At 40.8% G+C, this 23,648-nt stretch overlaps 3 protein-coding genes across 6 annotated transcripts; 1 reads left to right on the forward strand and 2 right to left on the reverse strand.

The window, feature by feature from the left end:
- The first annotated feature begins 114 nt into the window (after positions 1 to 114).
- zgc:158263 (ceramide kinase family protein) lies at positions 115 to 7,774 on the forward strand. The gene is made up of 13 exons (XM_058642299.1): positions 115 to 528; positions 1,883 to 1,978; positions 2,249 to 2,386; positions 2,536 to 2,664; positions 3,272 to 3,335; positions 3,432 to 3,577; positions 3,669 to 3,743; positions 3,828 to 3,980; positions 4,218 to 4,323; positions 4,905 to 5,008; positions 6,048 to 6,244; positions 7,040 to 7,353; positions 7,450 to 7,774. The coding sequence occupies exons 1-13, from the start codon at positions 417 to 419 to the stop codon at positions 7,562 to 7,564; spliced, it is 1,749 nt and encodes a 582-aa protein (XP_058498282.1). The 5' UTR covers positions 115 to 416; the 3' UTR covers positions 7,565 to 7,774.
- A 1,426-nt stretch (positions 7,775 to 9,200) lies between these two features.
- Positions 9,201 to 13,395, reverse strand: LOC131468253 (glucose-6-phosphate 1-dehydrogenase-like). The gene is made up of 12 exons (XM_058642300.1): positions 13,189 to 13,395; positions 12,044 to 12,081; positions 11,823 to 11,931; positions 11,517 to 11,734; positions 11,279 to 11,437; positions 11,062 to 11,187; positions 10,875 to 10,968; positions 10,599 to 10,785; positions 10,251 to 10,486; positions 9,795 to 9,871; positions 9,599 to 9,691; positions 9,201 to 9,483 (listed from the first exon to the last, which is right to left on the reverse strand). Exons 1-12 carry the CDS (start codon positions 13,306 to 13,308, stop codon positions 9,393 to 9,395), a joined length of 1,548 nt encoding a protein of 515 aa, XP_058498283.1. The 5' UTR covers positions 13,309 to 13,395; the 3' UTR covers positions 9,201 to 9,392.
- Positions 13,396 to 14,083: 688 nt separating this feature from the next.
- galnt6 (UDP-N-acetyl-alpha-D-galactosamine:polypeptide N-acetylgalactosaminyltransferase 6 (GalNAc-T6)) lies at positions 14,084 to 23,143 on the reverse strand. 4 transcript variants are annotated; one of them, XM_058642295.1, is made up of 11 exons: positions 22,958 to 23,143; positions 20,559 to 21,065; positions 19,839 to 20,011; positions 18,679 to 18,828; positions 17,312 to 17,546; positions 17,102 to 17,219; positions 16,818 to 17,015; positions 16,610 to 16,741; positions 16,422 to 16,523; positions 16,021 to 16,179; positions 14,084 to 15,868 (listed from the first exon to the last, which is right to left on the reverse strand). In XM_058642295.1, the coding sequence occupies exons 2-11, from the start codon at positions 21,038 to 21,040 to the stop codon at positions 15,755 to 15,757; spliced, it is 1,863 nt and encodes a 620-aa protein (XP_058498278.1). In that variant the 5' UTR covers positions 21,041 to 21,065; positions 22,958 to 23,143; the 3' UTR covers positions 14,084 to 15,754. The 4 variants fall into 4 exon arrangements, with proteins under 4 accessions (XP_058498278.1, XP_058498281.1, XP_058498279.1 ...); XM_058642298.1 differs by lacking the exon at positions 22,958 to 23,143 and adding an exon at positions 21,388 to 21,535; XM_058642296.1 differs by lacking the exon at positions 22,958 to 23,143 and adding an exon at positions 21,378 to 21,535.
- Between the last annotated feature and the right edge of the window lie 505 nt (positions 23,144 to 23,648).

The following is a 23,648-nucleotide window of genomic DNA, read 5'->3' on the forward strand; positions in this document are numbered from 1 at the left end:
TTCTCAGAGCAGTATTAGCTGGAGTAACACTGTTCAGGTAAATTCTTGTGACAGCCAATCAGGAGCGCCACCAGAGTGCAACAACATGCAAATGGAGCAGGTGTCACCAGGGAGGGACTGCAGTGAGAAACCAATGTTTTTGGAATAACACATGTGTCAGGGGTTTTAAAGGAAAAATTACTTAAATGCGTCTCCAGAAAACCTCTTCAAAGTCATTCTGAGGAAGATTAGAATCGTTCCCTCCGCTGCAGCCAGATGGTTTACTGCAGATTGTACGATGGCGAGGTCTGATTGTCAATATGCAGCTGCTTCTCCTTGACGTTGGAGTTATGATTATTAAAATATGAGCATTAGGATTTTGTTTTGTTTGAGAAACGTCAAAGAGCGACGCTTTGGCTAAACGAGGATTTTGCCAGATGGAGACAGACCTGAGGCTTGAGTCCAGTCTGTGGGTCGGAAATAAGAGATACCGGGCGGTGCTGACAGGCTGGCACTTCAACTGGACGGAGGTAGATAAGAAGAAAACAAGTAGGTGGACACGTTATCTCTAACATTGCAGCGTGTTGTCGTATGTACACGAGATACTCACATTCACTGTTGTTTTTTTTAGTTTAGGGACGTATTTACTTGTTGTGTATTTACCATACCAGTGTACCATTCCTTTGAATTAACATAGAAACTTAACAAAAACAATAATATTCATTTCGTATGGACCTTACATGTTTTATTTAACTTGTACAGGGAGGGAGCGTTCTTTAATTAAGCATTAGCTACGTGTAGAAAACGTGAATAACAAGTTTAACAGCACGAACACGAAAAACAACATGCGTTGTGTCACTGAAAATAAAGGCTTACGACAAAGCACACGTGAAATAACAACCCTCCCCCTTTTGTTTGGTGACATTTGACAAAATGTGGCTTTGAAAAATTCAAGTTTTTACGACTATTGTACATAACCTGTTGTATATCAAACAGTGTCTCCTTAGCTGACGGACAGGGTTACACACATCCGGTTTTCAGAATAAAACGTTAAAGCTGAATGAATTAGTGTTCAGGACAACTCCATCTACAACATACTGGAAAAATCAGTGTTATAGGCTTTCAAATGGCTTAATTATATATATTATAATTATATTTTTTACAGTATGTATTTAGAAACATTACAAATCAAACGTTCTGGTGTGAAAACAGTCCTTTATTTTATGTAATAACTGATGGGTTTGAGATCAGCACAACTCTGACCATAAACTGACAGAAAACGAGTCAGCGTCTTTGTTAGATTAAGAACAGCGGTCTCAAACTTGTGGTCACAGGCCAAACACAATCCTCCGATTTCAATATGATTTATATGTGGTTAGGGTTATGTTTTATCATAACAAACACTTTTATTTTGAAATTCTTTGAAATCCAAACAATTTGCAGCTAATATGATTACAACCATAACTAGAGAAAACACCCAGAGAGCACAAACCTCTTTCAAGGCCACTCAGTTTCCCACAGTTTCAATACATGCCTGTATCTAACAAGGGTGACAATTGATTTAAAAGAAAATAAATCCTGAATCAGGAACATACACATAAACACATCACATAAATCACACCACATATTTCTACCTTAGGCCATAACCTATATACCTCAGATATTTCATCCAAATCCATCCCTGTACTTTGTTGAATAATGCTGTTCATATCCAAAAACATAATCTCCTTGGTGGTGGTAAATTTCGTTTACACCTGTGCTATAACTTGGTAACTCATTTAGTATTGTATTGTAGTGTTAGTAAAAAATATATCTGCTATAAAGACGCACTACAGTCTGTATAATCTGTTCTGTCATTTGTATGCGAAGAAGTGTTTCCACTAAAGTGTCTATGTGATTAAAGTTTCAGTGCCTGTGGCAGAGGTGATTGGAGTGGAGGAGGGACGGGTAGAAATCCTGCCCCACAAGTCTGTTGAAGACAAAGACAAAGACTTCACAGGTGGGTTCTCTCAGGTATCACACAAACTCAAAGTCATAGCTAGCACTTAAGTAAACAGTTGGCAGCGTAGCCTGAAGCACTGCACATCTTTGTCTTTTCATGATAGTAATTTACATACAGGTGCACAGCACACTAGTTATGGCGCTGTCTAGTCAAATATTGTTCTTGTAATCTCCCACATTTCAGCAGTTTTGGTTGTGGTTTATCAACAGCTCAGTTCAGCAGGAGATATAATGGTTTAGTAGTTCATTGTCTGTCATCTGCCCTTAGTTTTCTACGTGAAGCGCAGCAGCAATGGTGGCTCCTCTGGTTTGGTATGGAAAGTGGGCCGGACCCAGTTCAGCTGCCCTAGTCGGGTCCTTAGAGATCAGTGGACAAAACAACTAAGGACTGCTGTCAAATTGCACAGTAAGAGTGGATAATTACTGTGTATGTGGCAGTAAAGTGATATAACCTCCCTAATGTCAATCTAAAAATGTCATGATTTGACTATTAATAATCAAATCTTCTCTAGTGCTGCTCTCACTAACCTGTAACTTTTCAAACTTATGTTTTAGGCCCATTACGCCCACAGAGACTGTTGGTGTTTATCAACCCCTTTGGTGGAAAGAAAAAAGGAAGAAAGATCTTCCATTCTGTGGTTGCCCCTCTGTTTGAGCTGGCTGGCATCAGCTGTCATGTAATAGGTAAAATTCGTTGTGCTCCTCTTGGTAAAGGGGTAGGTCTAAGGGATGGTCTTAGACCCTGTTCAGATTTGTCTTGAGTAATCTGCTCACGTGTAGAAGTACAGGTCTGAAAGGTCCCAATGTGCCCTGATCACAAAAAAATACATTAGATTAGAACACATTCATATTGTTAATAACTCACTCCTGAGCATGCATAAATTGAAACCACCATCAGGACAGATTAGAGATCGTCTCCTCTGCTGATGTCCTCTGACTGCTGCAGTTTCACTACACATTTTTGTTACAATAACTTACAGATTTCTTTCCTAAGGATAAACATCTTATTTCAGGTTACAGCAGTGCTCGTAGTGCTTTGATTCAATGGAGCATCTTTCACACACACAAACACGTTGACACATAGACACATCTATACAATCAGACTTGTTATAAATGACGCGATATCATTGTGTATTTGACCACAGGGTTGGGGCCCGATTATATATGGGTCTGCATGAGATTGGATGACTAAGGAAGGATGTTAATAGATCTGAACAGGGCCTTGGACTGACCACAATAACATAAAAATAGAAATAGACTTGCAAGGTGATTGTAATTATGTTTCGTTTAGTGACTGAGCGGGCAAACCAGGCCAGAGACCACCTCCTGAAGAAAGACCTGACAGGCTTTGACGGGTAAGAGCTTGTGTAAACACTATGACATGAGAGCATTGTATCTGCTAACCTCACTGGGAGGTGCTGTCATACCTGAAACTCTTGTGTTTGCAACAGCGTGGTCTGTGTGGGTGGCGATGGCATGTTCAGTGAAGTGCTGCATGGTTTGATTGGGCGGACACAACAAGAGGCCGGCCTTTGTGAGAACGATCCTACTGTCACTTTACAGCCATGTCCACTTCATATTGGTATAATTCCCGCAGGTAATGACACCGTTATTTCGATTTTCTAAACGTACAGACGTTTGATTTGCAGCTGTGATACACTCACCCTGTCGTGTTATATTCACTCTAGGTTCCACAGACTGTGTGTGTTATGCCACAGTGGGAGTGATCGACCCTGTTACATCAGCTTTGCACATTATCATTGGTGAGGAATTCATTTTTAAAATGAAAATCTTCTTAAATACCTTAACATTTGTGTCAGCTTTGAGCTCTTTGTTTCTTCTTGCAGGAGACTCTCAGCCTTTAGATGTGTGTTCAGTTCATCACACCTCTGTTCTGGTGCGCTACTCTGTGTCTCTGGTGGGTTATGGCTTCTATGGGGACGTACTAGCTGAGAGTGAAAAACACCGCTGGATGGGGCCTCTCAGATATGACTATTCAGGTTTGGGCTGCTGATTCATTAAAAGAACAGTAATGGTTGTGTGCTGTTTTTGCCTTAGTTACTGTACTATTTTTTATTTATGTTTAACCTTAGTTTCAAATTCTATCCTCGATCTCTTTCTGACAAAACTGAAGCAAAGTTGAAAGGTCCTACCTTCCCCCGTGTATGCTATTTTTGTAAGTGTTGTGTATGCACCCGCTGCATTTTCAGCTAATCTAATTGCTCTCCTCTGTCCAGGTGCTATGGTGTACCTGAGCAACAGAAGCTATGCAGGCATAGTTCAGTATCTACCCGCAGACCCGCTGCTCTCCAGCCCCAGAGATAAAACACGCTGCCTCTCAGGGTAAAACTACTTATGTAATACAATTAATAATAAGCACAAAGTAGATTTTCAAAAAGAAACAATCTACTTATTTATTTTTGTTACAATATTTTCATCCACCTGATATTTAAGAAGAAGAAGAAATGACAAAAAATGACAAAATGACAAAACTCTCAGTCTTCTGTGAGTTTTTATCTGTTTTGTAAGAATGTTTTAGAACGTTTTAATATTTCTGAACCTTCAATCTTTAAAATGGAAGAAAGAATGTGTTTCACCTCAGCCTCATTATGATTCAAGCTCAAGGGCAGGGGTTCTAATTGACAGCTTGCGACAGCATGACCGCTACCACCTGCAAGAGCGACTCAAGGTGTTGGGTGTACTTTAAAGAGGGTAGAAACCATAGCAAGAGGAACCTGATCCAGAGGAAATTTGAACCCTAGTCGTCTACAAGAGAGTAAAATGCCACGGTGTTGTTGTTTGAGGCAACTAGCTGCAAACAGCTATGATGCACCTATAACATGGTCTTAAGCTTTAGGAGCTTATGTCACAGACTTAAAGCAGAAACTCTTTGCATTTTGTATGTGTGTGTTTTGTGTGTGCAGGTGCAGTGTTTGCTCCAGAAGCACAGAAAGACTTTTCCCCCACTCCTCGGACTCTGGGTCTCTGTACAGCGCCAACTTCAGCCAATTCAATAGTGACTCGGAAGGTAATAATGCAAGAAATAAAGCATAAAGTCATGTGTTACTGTGTGTATAAAAGTATATGTATACTGATTAGCCTTTTTGGCTAATGGCCATTAAAACAGCAGCTTCATGCCAGGTTGTGCACTTTGATAACTGTATCAAATTTCATCTAAAATTATTTTTTGGGGATTATTTATAGAGTTGAGTTGGCTCGTTGATAAGATTATTATGATTAGAAAAATCAGAAATGCAGAAATACAACATGTTTTTCTCTCCTCCCTCATCAAGTATCCCATTACACACCGTTACAGTTAAGAACATACATAAATAGGCAATATTTCACAGTTATTATTTTCCTATTAAAAAACTATTGTCATCCTGTTGTTTCAGTTGATCACATCAAGTAAAGACCAACCAACCCAGGTCTTAATCTAAATTGCATTTGCAGAGAAACAAACTCTTAATCAAACTTGGCCTAAAAACACAAGAGCCTCCAAGAGCATAATGCAGAATGATTATGAAAGACTTCCCAGCAACAACTAAAAGGTTAAATGACTCAGTGGAGCTGTAGAAAAATCACTGTGCCGGATGTTTCTCAAAGATCACCTTGACACTCCACAACCCTCCTGGGAAAATGTGACACTAAGGTTGAATTGCTTAAGGGGAACACACAGCACTATACATTAAAAGCATGAAAACATCGCCATCATGAACCTATTTCTCCTTTTGTGTGGAATAAGAACATGGCTGATTTAAAGCACTTCTGTTAAGTTGGATAGTTCAAAGTTCCTGGTCTCAGCTGCAGTTGCTGGAAATGTTTGTCTGAGACTATTATTAAATTAAACCAGTCATTAATGGTTCAATCACTTTTTTCCACTTGCTGTGTAATAACCGGTGTGCAATAAACATAGAGGAATACATTATGTTCTATAATTGTGACTTAGATGAGGAGCAGAAACCAACATGCAATATCAAAGGGTTTGCATGCACAGCTTAAACAACCACAGTCAGTCAGTATGATCATTTATTGTTTTACTTATTTCTTTTTCTTTGCCTCTACAGGTGAGTGGGTGCGTGTGGAGGGCAGGTTCAGGTGTGTGTCTCTCACTTGTATGTCCAGCTCATGTCCCAGGAGTCCTCTGGGCCTCTCTCCGTCTGCTCACCTGGCGGACGGGACAGGTGACCTCATCCTGGTATGGGACACGCATCCACTGGGTTTTCTCAAGTTCCTCCACAGGCACACAAGCACACAGGACCAGGTATGAGCACAATCACATAGGAACCAGGCTTGTATCAGTAAATTCTTAAACACGTTTGGCCAAATGAACACGTGAAATTTCAAAAACTGCATTGCATAGGCTAGTGTGACCGTTACTGTCTCTTTGATTGTACCGCAGGAACTATAATGTATCATACAGGAAAACAGGGAGCTAATATAGGGAATGCACTGCCCATTGAAATGTAAACAGAACAATTTTTCAGCTTTTTCATAACTAAACTGAAGTATACCTTAAAAGACAATCATGGAGTCATGTTTGTGATTATGTTTTATGTTTGTTAATTAAAAATCCCTTCAAACGGTGGACAATGGAAATCAGTATGAGCTACAAATGCTGTGATACATTGCATCTGATTATTGCAGCACAATCTTTTATATATCAATCATCAACGATCTCACTGTATCTGTCCCAATCTGTCAGTCACACTGGTGTCCACTCATATGTGCCATACTTTTATTTACTGTTGATTTTCCTCTAAACAGAAACATCATTTACTAGAGCCTAAACTTAGGGATTGAGGGCATTAACTCATCAGGAAAATGTTGTAAATTAGGCTTCGGGGAAAAGGCTAATTTCCCCGTAGACTAGCGGGGTTACCCCTTGGTAGCTATTCATTATATTATTCCTTTCGGGTTGGTTTCAGGGAGGAAACAGGAAGACTGCTATATCTATAAAGAAACACGAAGACTGCTTTATCTATTTAGTGATATGATCTATGGTCTGTTCCTCTCAAATAAACACAAAGAAAATGTCTCTCTTGTCCGCTTTTCCTAGTTCGACCTGCCATTTGTTGAGGTTCACCGTGTGAAGGCCATCCGTTTCTGCCTCCCTGCCGGCAAAGAGGAGGACGCATATGAAGAGATAGAAGAGCAGAGCAGTGGGACAGATGAAGAGCGAGGATATATTGAGACTGTAAGCAGGAGTGGCTCTCAGCAGCGGCTGGCAGAGGGGCGCACGGGGCGGGATCTGACAAACAAGCAGAAAACAGCAAACCCCTTCCTGTGTGGTCTGTGCTGCAGTAAACCTCCGCCTGTGTCAGTGTGGAACTGTGATGGAGAGATTCTGCCCTTCACTGAGATCCTCTGCAGGTAGTACAACCATGCATGTTGCAGTTTGTGCAGTCTTAACACTGTGTTATGATCCCACTTTTAATCAGTTGTAATTGCATCCACTTCCTTTCACAGGATTCATGGCCAGTTGGTGCGTCTGTATGCCAGGGGCATCGAGAATAGCACGGCTGCACACGACTGCAGTGAGGAAGGTGACAAGTGTGAAAGGAGGTGCATTCTACACAAATAGCATCACCTTAGAGGGGAAGAGTTAGGGTTAATACAGGGTTAATGTGTGATTTTATAGACTTGCAGTCTGTCTCGGCCCATGTGTTCCTTATATTTCAGGTTCATCCGTAGGTTTCTCATTGCAGTAATACAATTATTATTTATTCATATATCATTGTATTTGCTAAAAGTGGTTTTATTCAAACACTATTAAAGGACTTGATAAATAATACTCTTTTATCTGTGGTGCAGTTTTTTTCTGCATACCTCATCTAATTTAATCCAATAAGTTATACATTGTGTGTATGCTGTTTTTATCCTGTACATTTTATTCATGTTCACATGAGCTTCCAGAAAATGAAAGTGTTTTTATACCATAAATGACTGTGGAAAACATATCCATATACTATATTCATGCCCACTGTTAACATGTTTGCCCCGATTAAGCAAAGAAATTGAGAACATCTTTGAGTGCACGCTCTCTCTCATAAAACATAAAACACATAATAACTGTTACATTTAGGAAAATTCACCAACAATTAAAGACATTTGGATTATGGAAAAACCAACACAGATTCAGGAACCAGGATGACAATTTTGAATCAAAATGGGACAGATTCTCAAGGTTATGGTGGTGGGAAGATGGTCATTTATATGCTTGAGCTCAGTACAAAAATATAGAAAAACAGAAATATAATTGGGATTGGGGCAAAAACGCTTTGTTGATGTATTGCTTTGATTTTAAAGGTTTGGAAGAGCTGGGCTTCTCAAGACTAATTACAACTTTCTTTTGGTTTTGATACTACTATGATTAATTCATGTATGAAAACAATGAAAGGGCTCCTCTCTTTTTTTATTCCTGTTGGCAGAGTGCAATTTATTGTGGGAAATGTTATCTTTTTTCTACCTTTTTATGCTTCTGTATACAGCACATGTTATTAATATAATGCTACAGTATCTGTTCATTTTGACTTTGATAAATGATTTAAAAAAAACAGTAGTATCAGCATTTATTATTCAGTACATTATCATTTTTGAGGGAACAGAAGCAGCAGCAGCGTACGTTCTGATGGACATAAACGATTGTAATATTTATCACAGTAAATATAAAAAAACACATGCCAGTTTAAAGGCTGTAGTCCCAGAGGAGTTGTTGTTTAAACAAGTGTTCATCACTGCTCTACTTCCCATGGCCCTCCAAGTAACAGCAGGCTCAAGCGGTCTTTTATTGGTCTGTAGTGTGTGCGTTTCCAGCTACGCCGTGCACCTGGTAGAGACGAACACACTTACATCAATCTGGTGAAATCTTTTGTGTTTAATTTAAAAAACAAATTGACATTGTATTGTTAAAAACCCACACACATGTAGATTGTGAGAGGTCAATCTTTAAGTGGCATTTGAATTATTTAAAGCTTTGATTTTGATTTCAGTTAAAACACCTACCTGGAAGTTGTACCCACCTGAAGCCGTACATTGACACGCGTCTCCTCTGAGCCCGTTCACATAAACCAGACCAACAAGTTCCCCAGTCGTTAACATTTTGTGCTGTTGTTGCTTTAAATTATTTGTCACACTCTGTATTACGCTTGGGGGATGACAACATACACTGGTGTGACAAGACTCAATTGTGAAACAAAAGAAAAGAAGTGCAGACAGGAGAGAGAACAATGATTTATTTGAACACAAATGATGCTTCTACAACTATTTATTTCCACATTCACTCTATGATTGGAGATACAGGCAGTGGTTTGCTTTTGTACATGCAGACAAAATCAAACAATGAATAAACTTTATGGTCTGTAAACGTATTCATGTTAGTGGAAATGTTTGCATGCATGTGACAGAGGGCATCATGTTGTGTGGGGCTGCACCCACTTGTATGTTGCCTTGTAGGAGAATCCCACTCTCTTTAAAAGATCATCTGCCTCTTTTGGACCGCGACTGTGGACACAACAAATAAAAGGGAGTAGCAGGGTAAGAAATAAACTGTGCATCATATATTATTTTTTGTGCCATTATCAAAATCTTTATTTTTGTGTTATGAAAGAAATGTTACCTTCCATATGTGTAAGGTATGGGTTGTGTCTTCTCTCCTTCTATTTGATGGAGGAGGGGGGTGAAGATCCTCCAGGCTTCTCGTAACTCATCACTATTGACAGTGAGAGGAACATGGAATAAAAAATAAAGAACCCAACTCACTAACTAACAATGTACAAAGCCAGTGAACTATGACAGTTAATGGTGCAACCAACCTCCGAACAAAGTGCATTTGATTTCCGCAAAACACATCGAGTATCAGTCTTTCATAAGCATCCGGGAGCTTCACATTCTAAGAGGAAGAAGGCAGTTGTGAAAAAACTACATACAAGGACATCTCAGCAGACATTGGACCAGAGGTGGGGTACACTCTGGACAGCTCACTACTAGTCCATTGCTAGGCCAAAACACACAGGCAACATCTCAAACATTGAGAATTATTTGGAAGTCAAATTCTTCACAACAAATATAAGTCATTCAATAGACAACAAAAAAATATTCTGCAGATCATTAAAAATACTAAGTCTCTTTGTCCTGACCTCCACTCATCAGACGAACACAGACAAAATGCACTCATTTCATATGCGACAGATGAATCAAGGCCATCTCTCCATCTACGAAACACTCATACTGTATATTCATATATCAACAATATTTTGAGCCTGTGGCACCTTGTATCTGCTCTTGTAGGTGAGATCCAGCTCAGTCTCCTCTGGGCTGAAGTAACCCCCCGGCCTCTTGGTCATCATCTTCAGGTAAATGGCTTCATCTGGCTGCACTCGCACCACCAGCTCATTCCTCTGACAGGATTTACCAAAGATGTCTCCTGGCACATCAGTAAACTGCAGGCGCACTTCTGCCTTCCGCTCATTTAGGGCTTTACCACAGCGTAGAACGAAAGGAACTCCTGTGCATGGTGCAAGGACAGGCATGGAGAGATAAAGAAATCAGAGGAGCTGCCGTAAACAGACCACAGACGGACAGGAGAAAGTAAGGGACTAAAAAACGTTGGGTCTCACCATCCCATGTTTCATTTTGAATGTAGAGCACAGCAGTTGCGAATGTTGGTGTGCAGGAACCTTTTGGTACAGTGGGGTCATCAAGGTACCCCAGCTTGGAGTCACCCTGTCCCTCAGGGTCCCCGACATACTGGCCAAGCACAACATCTGACACTGCAACAGGGGCTATAGACTTCAATACCTTCACCTACAGCAAACCAAAAACAAAGAACCTCAGGTTTGCAGTGAGGTGCATGATCTCGTCATCAAGGACAAAAAATATGCACAAATTCTTACCTTTTCATCCCTCACATCATCTGGGCTGGTGGAGACAGGTTTCTCCATTGCAACCAAACAGAGCATCTGGAGGAGGTGGTTCTGCATAACATCTCTATAGGTTGCAAGAACAGGAAGCCAGAAGTTTAGTGTAACAATGACATTGTATCCAGTGTTATCACATTGATGTGATTGCATTGTCTCTCACCTAATGATACCAAAGTTATCAAAGTACCCTCCACGGCCCTGGGTGCCAAAAGGCTCCTTGAAGGTGAGAACCACACAGGACACATTGTTCCTGTTCCATATCGGTCCAAAGATACGGTTTCCAAACCTGGAAGAGGGAGCCTTAAATCTCATGTAGGATGTTTAAGGTTACATACAAGTGGTTTGGTGTGTGAAGGTGTTATTATGGGCTACTTTACCTGAGCACCATAAGGTTCTGGACCATCTCTTTGCCCAAGTAGTGGTCTATGCGGTAGACCTGGTCCTCTGTGAACAGGGAAGCCAGGTGGGCTGACAACTCCTGAGAGCTCTGGAGGTCATGACCAAATGGCTTCTCAACAATGATCCTGTTCCAGCCTCTTTTTAACAAAAAAAACATAAAACAAATCAGCACAGAGGATCAGATTCTTTGGTTTTAAGGGACTGGATTATACATACTTGCTGCTCATGCAGTGGGCCCTGATGTTTGAGCTCACATGGTGGTAGACAGTGGGTGGCAGAGCCAGGTAGAAGAGTCGATTAGCGTCAGCCCCCCCGGGCAGCGATGACAGGTGGCTATTGAGTTGGTTAAAGGAGCTGTTGTCATCATATCTGCCGCTCAGGTAGGAGTTCTTACTGAAGAAGGCTGAGAGACACTCACTCTCTTCATCAAGAACCTGGAAGAAAAACATTTAATAACGATATTTAGGAAAAAATGTCTTGGGGGGGAAAAAAATAGGCAATGAGGAAAGACAGACGTACTACCTTCATATGAGGAAGACATGATGTCTTTATATTCTCCACAGACAGGTTAGACCGGGCAAAACCAACAAAGTAGGTGTTATCTGGGAGCAGACCATCTCTGAATAACCACCTAAAGAAGTAACAGAGTCAAAAAGACAACCAAGGGTCAAAGTCCTCCTAATATACGGTCGACCAAAGCTTTACGTCCTGGAGTGGTGTGTGAAAAGCAATTCTTTACTCACCATAAAGTTGGATAGATCTTCTTTTTAGCAAGATCGCCCTATGCAAATGAGAATTGGTCATGAAACTTAACTGGTAATCACTCAGGATGACTCAACAAAGAGTCCAAAGAGTAAGTCAACTTTAAACGTGGTCACAGTCATGCAATGAGTTAGTTAAACTGTCATGTAACAAAACATCAAGGCTCTAAAAAGAACTGCAGTGTCATTGCAATGACACTGCATAAAGAGATATGTACAAGGAAGTTGTTGTTCCTATGAGGTGCCATTTGCAAAGTGGCTCACGTAGAAAATAACATCAACATTTTGCCACATAAGCTTCAAACAGTGTTTAAAAACGTTTTCTTTACCACATTTTCAGCAATAATTGTTAACTTAGAAACATAGTTAATAATCTTAATCTAAATATTTAATGCTACACCCAAATGTTAACTCTAAATCTAAATGTTTTGGGTGAAAGTAAAATTTAGCTAATGTGCAAAATCAAACTGCCGGTCACAGGAAGTACCAAAATAAAAGCACGGGATGGTCCGACTGCTTTTAAATAAACTTAACGAAGGAAATTTACACTTGAGCACACACATTAGCGTGATAATAACTACACAAAATACATGTCTGGATACATTTTATTTATGTACTTTGGGTTTTGAGGCTATGTAGGGTACTGGACTTATGACCTGTTCTACAGGCAGCCACGGGGTGGTGATTGGTCACTATCATACCACCGTCCACACCCACCTCAGTGGCTCACTGTATCTATGCTGAATTTCCATATTAGCTATTTCACCCAGAACATTTAGATTTAACATTTAGGTGTAAAATGTAATATTTAACTATGTAACACATTTCCAAGTTAACAAATATTGCTCTAAAAGTGGTAAAGGGTTAATGGCAACTGATGATACTAACTAACCAAGGCAAAAGTTGTTACTTCCTTCTAAATATTTCCTCCAACATGTGACAACCTGTGTCTCTTGTTATGAAAGACACTGAAAACATTCCTCTGTCTGTTTGTTTTCTCTCCAGCTTGAAAAGGGTCAGCACTATATAAAAAATGCATGAACTGACCTCAGACTTTTACCTTTGAACACCCGAGACAGACTCAACATTGAACGTTAGAATAAAAGAAGTTCGGAGGTTGAACTTACGGAGGCTCCGAGGATGATAAATATGTGTGTGTTGGAAAGAGTGGACCTCTCCTCTCCATAGAGATCCTTCCTGAACTGACCAAACACCTCAGAGCGAGTCAAAGTCTCAGTGCTCATCATTAGTCTCTCCCTTTCTCTCTCTGCTGATGTCTCTCTTGGGTACAAACAACTGATTCAAGGAGGCGCTACTCTACTCGTTTTTTTCCGTTACTATGGGTGGAACTAGCAGAAGCGGAAGCAGCCGCTCGTTCATCCTGCAGTTTGTTTGTATTTCACCTGATGTTGAAACTAAACCCCCGCCTTCATGATGGAGGACGTGCCGGCATTTAAATAAATAAATAAATAAATAAATAAATAAATACATACGTTTGTGTCCCACCTTCTTTAACAAAACACCGGCTGTGTATGTCGTTTTTTAATGTTCATAGCTTCACCGTCTGTAGCGATGAAATGAATAAAGTACCGCTCATGTACGGTAGCTGAGGCCACTTCCGGTCGTCACGTCTTCCCTGTAAATCTAACGTTGCCCACGATTCACACAGTGCATCGATTTCAATGTCATCCTTGTCTTGCAGAAATACTTACTGATATACTGCCGCAGAAAAAAAAATACTTCCTCATATTTTTGTGAAAGAAAAAAGAAAAAGAAAAAAAAAAACAGTGATCTGTGACCCTCATGTGGAGGAAGATAATGGATGCAACACCGCTACTCTCCAGCCCCTTCAGTCCAACAGGTGTGGTGACACGCAGGTATAGGTGGTTGTACACACACTACAAAATGCAATGATTCCCAAACTGGGATAAATATACATACAGTCAAATTCAGCCAAACATTGCAGTAGATTTCTTTAAAAAAAAAAAAAAAATAAATAAAAAATGAACTGGTGAGAAAAAATTGATTTGAAGAGATTTTATTTGATGTGTGTGTTGGGGGACACATGACTGGCGGTCAAATGTCTGAAGGGGTATGGGACTGTGAAAAGTTTGGGAACCACTGCCCTAATGGACAAAAATGCAGTGCACTAAAGTTCCCTTGAATCACAAGACGCATGCAAAATACTCTGTAGAGCAGGTTTTCTCAATCCTGGTCCTTGGGACCCACTGCCCTTTATATTTTACACGTTTTCTTGCTCCAACAAAGAAATATATAATTGCACATGATTTGCGATATCAGAGGGAATGGAGTTTTTTTTACATTGTTACTCTCATTTTCATTTAAAAAACACATTTAAAATGATTACCGTGTGATATTTGTGCCGATCTGTGAGAAACAAAGTTCTGTTCAGTCTGTAGAATAAGATGTGAATAGATTAAGACGATGATTATTTTACTCTAGAGTGGTATAAAAAATGGTATATATAAAAACATTGTCATTATAAGTAGCCTCTAAAGCGAAATATACATTAAAAATGTGTTTGTTTCCAAAGGAGTGCTTTTCTCGTGGAGAAAAGTGTAGTGCCCTATAAGATGCCCTTCCAATCAAAAAGGTGCTGGTATGAAGTTCCCTACTGCCCCTAAACATGAGTAAGTAATAGAAATAAATTAAACAATTATGTGTGGAGGTTCATACAGAGGTCCACATGAAATTCTGTCTTTGGTCCCAGGTCGCACTTTAGACATGCATGCTTTAAGTGTACTAGTCAAAAGTAAATGCATCAGTGGTAAATGTGCACATTCTATAAGAGCAGGTTTAGCAAACTGCAGAAAATCCAGCCCATTCACTTTCTGTCAAGATTCAGGAGTAGGAATGTTCCTTGCTCAACCACACCTTGGACAAATGTTGTGCAAACATCACCTGTGACCAAACAGAGGCTATAGCTTTGTCACAGAAAGAGTCCTTATCACTAAATAGCCTCTGGTAGGGCGGTTTTCACAGTGTTGTTTGAGTAATGACTGTGTCCAAACAACTAAATGCAACCCCAACTCTAAATCCAATTGTTTCTTTTTTAATACGTGTAGCATCAGGAACTACAAGAAAAACTCGGTGAATCATTCCTTCAGGGTTTGGTTTACTGGGTAAATGATTAACAACAATCACCTGCCTACAACATAAAAAAACATTCTACTAATAATAACCAGGACAACTAATTGTTGGTTGCTGGTATATTTCATTAGTTAATCATTCTGCACTATTAATCTCTTGGTCCTCAGGAGACGTTTTGCATTATTTCATTGCCATAGAAAGCAAAACAGGTCACTATACAGTGATGTTTCATATAAGAATGTAAATTCATTGAATTAAGATCATTACAGTTTACAGCCCTCACCCCATGATTAAGCTGTAACTCATGTACACATACCTTCCACACTCAATGGGTAATAGGTGTCCCCCAACTTCAAATGTCTTTCCTTCCTGAGATTCCCCCATAAATAAATTAAAAAGTGTATGTCCTTTCATCATCATCATCTGATGTGAGTGTCTTTACTCTGTCCTCCATTTTTTATCAGTCATTGTGCTTTTACCAGATGCCCCAAGCTTCACAGCACAAAGTTCTTCTGGATCAGTGTAGAGTCTGAGGACAGGGGCACAGAGTGCCAGAGGTCACCTGATGTGAACACTGGGAGGTCAGCTGAAAGACCAGTGTTGGTAGAGATCAGCGGCGTTACAGTCGTCCATCTTAGTTCTGCCTTCTTTTAATTGTAAACATTTTCCACTGCTGGGGTTCTTCAGAAGATTTTCCTGAAAAGTAGCATCAGAGAAAGTCAACACACGCAGTTTCCTTTATTAAAATAAAAATAAAAAAGATGCAAGTACACTGTGTATATGCTATAGCCATACTGTATAAATTTAGCTGTCAGACATGATAATTAAATCAATATTGTGATACAAACCTCTGTAAAGACCCACTCCTGTTGTGGTGATAAACTGGTGCCCTTCCCCTTGCGCTGACATAGCTCAATCTTCACCCGCTCTGGATAAGGAGTGGCATGTAGACACAGCTGCTTACCAATGTTATGGCGCAGCTCCTTATGAGATGAGTATTCAAAATACTGGAGGAGAGATAAATCTAATTAGAAACTAAATTGACACAGAGCTTCAAAAATATCTTCATTTCTTGAAGGTTCAGTGTTCAACATTAAGCAGGGTTTATTGGCAGAAATTAATTACACACGTTTGTTTAAGTGTATAATCACTTTTAAATAAAAATCTTTTTGTAGCCTTAGAATAAGCATTTTCAAGCGCTAATTCTTACCCACTGGCCTTTTCATTTTACAAATGTAAATCACTGTACCTGGTTGCCTCCCATGTTGTGACAGGTGTACATGATCAGAGGTTTGCCTCCCTCGTTGTGCTCGCCGACATCCAAACAGGTTTTAGATCCTGAGTTTCTAAGCTGGTGCAAACACAGACGGACAACAACAGTTAAGATGTCGCTGCACATGTGAGCGAGTGCCACGCAAAAAGGGAAACGTGACTTACTGCGCCGTATTTTTCTGGCGCCAAGTCTGGAATGAAGGCCTCTGGGTAGACTGTGTTGAGGTACCAGGTGAAATTCTTACACTGAAGCCGCTCTTTGAGATTCAGACGGTCAGTGACGTCCCCGTACTTGTGCTGTGACAGTGAAGAAATGACATTGTATCCATGCGCATTCAACAACATTAAATCACTGTCCGCAGGTCACACTGACCTCACTGGCCATGGTTGCAGCGTTCTTGTTGCGACGATAGAAGATCTTCTTGTAGTCATCCATCCAGACCTCAGCCAAGCGAACCTGGTTGCGAGTGACTTCTGTACCTTTGGGGAAAGTATGGGGGCTCTTGGTGCGGAAAACATGGCCAACCACAGAACAAGGGATGATCTCTAGCTGACCGCCACACTGCCACACCTATGAATACATTTTGACATTCAGCAATTAAGACTCCAATCTTGATAGAAAGAGAAAGATCTTTTTAGCCAGATACAGAGACTGACCCTGAATGACATCTCCACATTTTCTCCACCCCATATCTCCATCTGGTCATCATATGTACCAATGTGTTCAAAGTACTTCTTTGAGATTGAGAAGAGACCTCCAGCAAAAGTAGGTGTTCTGAAAATGTCACAGGCAGGTACAAAATCTTGAGGCGCATACAGTAAACGACTCCGGGTGTTTCTCTGTGACACCCACACAATGTTTCTTACTTCACAGGGTAGGTTTCATCCTTGCGCAGCTTCCTTGCCTCCTCAGGAATGGCCTCCCAGCCAAACGTTAAGCTCCAGTCAAATGTCCCTCTGTTGTAAGCGCGGTTTGTGACCACAGGTTTGTGAAACTGAAAGCTGTTGAGGTCAATTGTGGTGATTTCTGGACTAACAACAGCGGTGGGTTCTTCAACAATGCGGGCCAACAATGGCTCTAGCCAACCATGGAAACACTCACCTGTCCAGGGGAGGAAGGCGAGAGATCTTTGTTTAGAGTTGCATTACTTGGCAGCGTTAAGAAAATAGATCAAAAAGGGAACAGATAAAGTAAAGCAGAACACATAACGTTTGGAGAATTCTAGGATAAATATTGTACTTGCAGTGCTTCTCAATCATGGTCATGGGGACCCACTTCCCTGCTCCAACACACCTGATTTAAATGGCCAACTCATCAGGAAGCCTGATAAAAGAACCTATTCCCTGGAGCAAGGAAACATCTAACTCATGCAGGACAGTGTGTTCCCAGGACCAGGATTGAGAAACCCCAGTCTAGGAGGTTGTCAGATAACATGCTATGATAGTAAAATATTTCTTTATGGCTTTAAAAAAACTAAATTGGACACATTTATGAAGGTTCTTACAAACTACTGCCTTCACCCCACCATGGCCTGTGGATCTTGAGGCTTTCAAGAATGATTAGAAAGAGGGGTCAGAGTTCAACAATAGGGGAGGAGTCTGTCTATTTAAGCTCACTGAGGAATAAGATATCTAAATTGTGTGAAGTAATAAAATTGGTGAGGATGACTGTTCTTAGCAGGTCTTTAAAAAAAAGGAATAAAAACAGTTTGAGAAGCTTTCGTAGGAGTCTTGGTCCAAGAACAGACAATAATCAGGTTAAAGAATTTGCTTATACCTGTTCCTATTGATCACACTGAGATCATTTTGAGTAATATTAGAACATATGGTTGGAGAACTAGGCTTGGTAGCTCAAATTAAAAGTTGAAGGGTAATATTTGACAGTGGGCATTAATATTGAAAATAGAGCATAATCTGAATAGTTTCTAAACAAAAGAAAAACATTCAGATTTAGCTTTTAGAAATAAATCCAATTATGTGCCATACAAAAATAATCACAGGCACATTTTCTGGCCTTTCTCTCCATCATGCTAGAATGAATCACTCTCCTTCTCCAATATGTCGTAGCTATGAATTATGTTTAGATTTAATATTATATTCATCTGCAAATTGAGTACTGAGTGAAGGCGAAGACATTTTAATTTGTCCCAAAACCCGGATAAATAACCCTGGGAGTGCTATTGATTAACAGTAACAGTGAGTGGCCTGGTTATTGATGTTGTGCGTTTCCTCACAGTGTGCGTCAAGGAAGGTGAGGATTTCTCCCTGAGCGAAACTGGCACCCAGCAGTCTGGCTGTAATGAGGCCCTTCCTTTCCTTCTGCCTGATTACATGGACAATCTTCAGCGGGCGGACGTACTCCTCCAGTTGGACCTTGAGGTGCTCTGTAATGATAAAATCAAATCATTGTATCCACCTCAAACTTAATTCATTCTAATAATTTCTGTCTAGGTGAGAACATTCAGGAAACCATGTAGTAGAGAGTGAGAATTGCAGTCAGTTCCAGTTGTGATCAGCAAACTGTGGCTATAAATGCGACACTAAGCAAACTAAGAACCAAACCAGCGCGTGATGCTGGGTTTTGTTCACAGGTGCAAACGTAAACTTACAACCAAAAGTATGGGTTTTTCCAGTGTTGTTCTAACTTAAAAAGGCAATAGAGTGGAAACACTGCTGGTAAAAATGGGTTTGACTTCCCTTCGAAAAGCACCCATGTGAATACCCATGTGAACTCACCAACCACATGTCACCAGCTTCTCTGGTGACAAAATGGGAAGTTTGGGTACAATAGGCATCCCAGCTGAGGGTAATGGAACGTAAGGGTAATGAAAAGAATATTTCAAGCTCAGACAATAAGCCGTTAAACACCAACACGTGACAGAGTTCTTCATAACTGTGCCTCTCTGCCAACGCTCAGCAAGGTGGAGAAGTCCTTTCATGTGTTTACATCGTCTCCATCTCTCTGATGTCGAGTTGGTGACAGCACTGTGGTAATGTTCGCTGGAAAGGTGCGGACACTTTCATAGTTTGTTGTCTCTACACACACATACGCTGTATGCTGTAGTAAAAACGTTAACACCCTTGTGTTATCTTAACGACGCTCACGCCTTCTGCAACTGGACCGCTGCACTGAAAGTTTGAAGGTCGACATAATTAATACGTTACTTATAACTTGTTTTTCACTTAAGGAAGAGCCCATGTGTGCTTCCTTACGCTGTTTACACTCATTTAACTGACAGTTAAACTTCACAGCACTTAACAGGATTTGAGCTCTACCCCAAATACAGTCATGAAACTCAACTCCGAGCCTCTCTCACGGTCACCCAGCGACTTAACAAAGTCTTTTATATTCTGTCGGTGAGTGTTTGCATATGCTGTGGCAGGAGTGTAGTACCTGCTGTGCTGGCGTCATCTACCAGGATGATCTCATGGAGAAGGATAGCAGGAGATGTGTGTAGAACACTGTGGACAGTCCGGAGGAGGGTGGACCAAGCCTCGTTGTGGAAGACTATAATAACGCTGGTGTTGGGCAGAGGAGGGCAGCGGCGGAACTTCCTCTCCACGCACCTAAGCAGCGGCGGGCCATAAAAACACAGACAGACAGGCAGAGAGAGCGAGAATTCACAAGTGAAGCATGTGTAAGTGTGAGTCTGATGCAATGAAACTCACAGGACGTGCGGAGTGTCATACTGCCTAACAGACCACAGACCAACAGACATTGTATATAGCTCACCTAAAGGCTACTTTTTGACTGTAACTCTGTGAAACAAATAGAGGCCTATCAAGCATGTGACATGTTCTCATGTCAAGTTGGATAAACAGTTACAGAAAGTGATCTTGTTTATAGCAACACAGATAATGCCTCAGTCTCAGTTATCTCAGTTACTGACGAGTGCGTGCTGCTGTACTGAACTCAGTCGCTGCGGTTCTAATCAGATTAGACTTTTAACTATGACATTTACAAACCTAATGGTGAGCTCAGTATGAAAATACGTGTAAATTTGCCACCGTGAGCTTAACCCCCGGCTGAGATATTATGTGGACCTGCTGAGCACGTCAACAGCTTGTTGGTGAAACAGTGATTATTTCAGATGGTTTTAAAGCTCGTTCTTACTCCACAGGCCTTGTGTCCTCCCCAAGACCACGACTGAGTGAGATGCGGTCGGAGGCAAACTGGTTGAAACAGTGTCGCGTCATGCCCTCTTCCTTCTCCTTCTCCTCCTCTGGGGTCATGTGGTCTTTCTGAAATGACTTTGCATCTTCCCCGTAGCTATTGGGTTCCTGCGGCGGCCTTTCCAGGTGAGGCTTCAGTTCAGTCTGTGTGTAGAGGCCAGGAGGACATTTGGAATCGTGGGTGGGCTGCTCCTGTACTGGTGGTGGATGCGGGGCTTGGATCTGGAAACCAATGTTGTTGACCGCCTCTCGAACCATGATGATCATTTTGTCCTTCTTGTCCACCAGCTCCTGAAACCAGGGGTCTGCAGCAGAGGTAGAGCTGACGTCCCTCTGAAGAACCACTAGGACCACCATGAACAGAGTCCCCCCAAGGATCGCCAGTTTCAGAGGGGACAGGCGACGGCGCAGGAACGGCCGCATGTTTAAGGAAATGTGTCTCCCGAGGCTGTTGAAACAAAAACAATAACAAAAATCGAATTCCTCCAAAAAAACTGGCTGTAAAATGTTCAACAAAGCTCTTTTAAATACACTTCATTCGATTCCCCCACCTCTACACCCACTGAGGCATCCCAGCATTATAAAAAAAAGAGGCAGAAATGCAAGATAGAAGTATCTTAAACCGGTTTGTGCGTCTCTGCAACTGTCATAGCAGCGAGTAATTCAGCCAGCTTCACAGTCTCTTACAGAAACAGTCCCACAGAGAGTAGAGGGGGGGAGGAGGAGAGTGAACAAACACACCACTCCTCTCAATGCACACCTGAATTCACCTGTTCCAGCCACAGTCCTCCAGGACCCACGTGGCAGCAGGTGAGCTGTGACACACTGCTTGCTCAAGCTGCAACTCCCATGCTACATAATAAGTGAAGCACAGCCCATAACGAAGACACCTGCTCCAATGACACTTCACCAGCAATGATCAGCTGTCATTTGCTGCAGGAAGTAGAGTCTGCTACATGGAGCATTACAGGACCGTAGGTCCACCCTGCATTGATACAACGGCAAGATGTTTCCGGCTCAGGGAAACAGGATATTGTTGAAATACAGGACATCAGCTTGTCTTTAGGTGATCAGTGTTCAGTTAGAGACTCACTCTTACTTGCTCATGATTCATTTATTATCTTCTCAAGCCACAGGCTGGGTCAAGTTTGAAAGATGGCTTACAGGAGATTTCTTTTGTTTTATTTTGGGTTGCCAACTAAATCCCCCCAGCTTGCAAAAGATGAAATTGTGCTTCATTTAACAAAACAGATAAATGTGGTTTACTCTCTCTCTATATTTTTGTTACTCATTACTACCAAATAAAATCAGAAGAAGTGTTGATAATGGTCTGTATTTATATAGAGCTGGATGAGCTGCTTTACACTATAGTTTTTAGTTTTATTACTATTGATACTTAAGTACAGTAAATGTCACATACTTACATACTTTTACTTTACTAGAAATATTAGTAAAAGTGACTTCAACTTCTGCCAAAGTCATTTTATGGTAAGATACTTGTACTTTTTCTCAAGTATCCCTTTAAGCTACTTTATACAAGACTGTATGTACATATATATGTATATATGTATAGCATTATAATATCCAATATGTATTGTACTCACTTATAAGCTATATTGCATTTTGCTATTTTTTTTTAAGTAATAGCTTTCCTTTTTTTTTTTCCAGATTTAATATAATCTGCTTCAATCTGTATTGTGGCTAGTCGTGACTTTATTTATTATTTATTTTCATTTTCTTGTGAGTATTTGTGTGGCAACAAAACACTGGCGCAAATTGCTTTGATGTTGAAAACTTAATAGCAATAAAACTGATTCTGACCATTTGCTCCTGTTCACTATTTACAGGTTGAACTGACTGGGGTTTGCTTTCATTTTCCATCTTTTAAAAAAAAGAGTGAATAAAAAAACTGTTTTATTGTTCCAGAAAGAGGAAACTACTTCACTAAACTCAACCAGTTGATCCAGTTTAATGTGTCCACGGTTGGAACAAAGGCGAGGTGGGTAACCCTAACCCAAGGAAAGGGAAATATGTCAACACAATGTGAACTGACAGGTCAAAAATATCACTGTGAGACATCTCATTGTCAGGCGGTGATGCTAAGAATATGTGGCCAATGTCAGGACTCGGACACACTATGAAAGACAGGAGTTGAATGATTTAATAATCATACTGATGATGAATGATTAGTCTGAATGAAACCATATTTAAACTGAACATCATGCGCAGCAGAAGTCAACGACAGAAACCCCGAATGACCTCTGACAGTCACTCCGAACATCAACGCTGATGAATGCTAACAGGTTAAATAGCTCCTAACAATTAAAAGCCGCCACTTACCCAAATCAGTCCACTCCAGCTGTTCCGGGTGACGAAACAAGGCTTCCCCTTCTTCACGTGTCAAATATGCCAAACGAACACGCGACGGCGGTGACGGTGATGTCTCCAGTTCCGTGAAGTTGCAGATGAGTAGTAAAGTGTGAGGCAGCAGCAAACAGCGGCTCTGACTTCTCCTCTGAAACGAGCAGGTGCCATTTGTTGAAATGATTAGTTTGTGAGTCCCCTGCTGGTGACGACGCGCCTTTAAAAAAAAAAAAAGGCGCAACAGTGTTTCCGTGCAGCAGCAGCAGCAGCAGCAGCGATGGTGCATGAATAACCACCACTTTCTTTACAAGCAAACAATGTGCTACATATATTGTTGACTTAACAGATCCGGAAACAAAGTTCCTAGTGTTTGTTAACACAGGAGCTCTTTGTGCTTTGTTTAGTGAGAGCACATTTAAATTCCTCACAATCCCCGATGAAAATGCACGTATGTGAACTTATTATATATAAATGTGTGTGTGTGTATATATATATATATATTTATATATATATGTGTGTGTGTGTGTGTGTGAGGCATTTCGTATTTATTATCTGCCCAATATTTTTAGCTGTTGCACGACATCTGCTAAAATCGCTGTGAAAAGTATAATCAAAGAGAGAAGGTGGTCCTGATATTCTTAATAAATGTAAATATATGTATATATGT

The sequence above is a fragment of the Solea solea genome, chromosome 11 (genome assembly GCF_958295425.1).
Source record: "Solea solea chromosome 11, fSolSol10.1, whole genome shotgun sequence".
Classification (NCBI taxonomy): Eukaryota; Metazoa; Chordata; class Actinopteri; order Pleuronectiformes; family Soleidae; genus Solea; species Solea solea.

Coding starts and splice junctions, on each gene's coding strand:
- zgc:158263 (XM_058642299.1), top strand. CDS start 417: ATGGAGACAGACCTGAGGCTTGAGTCCAGTCTGTGGGTCGGAAATAAG. Junction 3,744..3,827: donor AGCTTTGCACATTATCATTG/GTGAGGAATTCA, acceptor TTCTTCTTGCAG/GAGACTCTCAGCCTTTAGAT. Junction 4,324..4,904: donor AAAACACGCTGCCTCTCAGG/GTAAAACTACTT, acceptor TTGTGTGTGCAG/GTGCAGTGTTTGCTCCAGAA.
- LOC131468253 (XM_058642300.1), bottom strand. CDS start 13,308: ATGATGAGCACTGAGACTTTGACTCGCTCTGAGGTGTTTGGTCAGTTC. Junction 11,932..12,043: donor AAGATCTATCCAACTTTATG/GTGAGTAAAGAA, acceptor TTACTTCTTTAG/GTGGTTATTCAGAGATGGTC. Junction 9,484..9,598: donor ATACCTTACACATATGGAAG/GTAACATTTCTT, acceptor TTGTGTCCACAG/TCGCGGTCCAAAAGAGGCAG.
- galnt6 (XM_058642295.1), bottom strand. CDS start 21,040: ATGCGGCCGTTCCTGCGCCGTCGCCTGTCCCCTCTGAAACTGGCGATC. Junction 17,016..17,101: donor ATGTGGAGATGTCATTCAGG/GTCAGTCTCTGT, acceptor ATGTATTCATAG/GTGTGGCAGTGTGGCGGTCA. Junction 16,180..16,421: donor ACAACATGGGAGGCAACCAG/GTACAGTGATTT, acceptor TCTCTCCTCCAG/TATTTTGAATACTCATCTCA.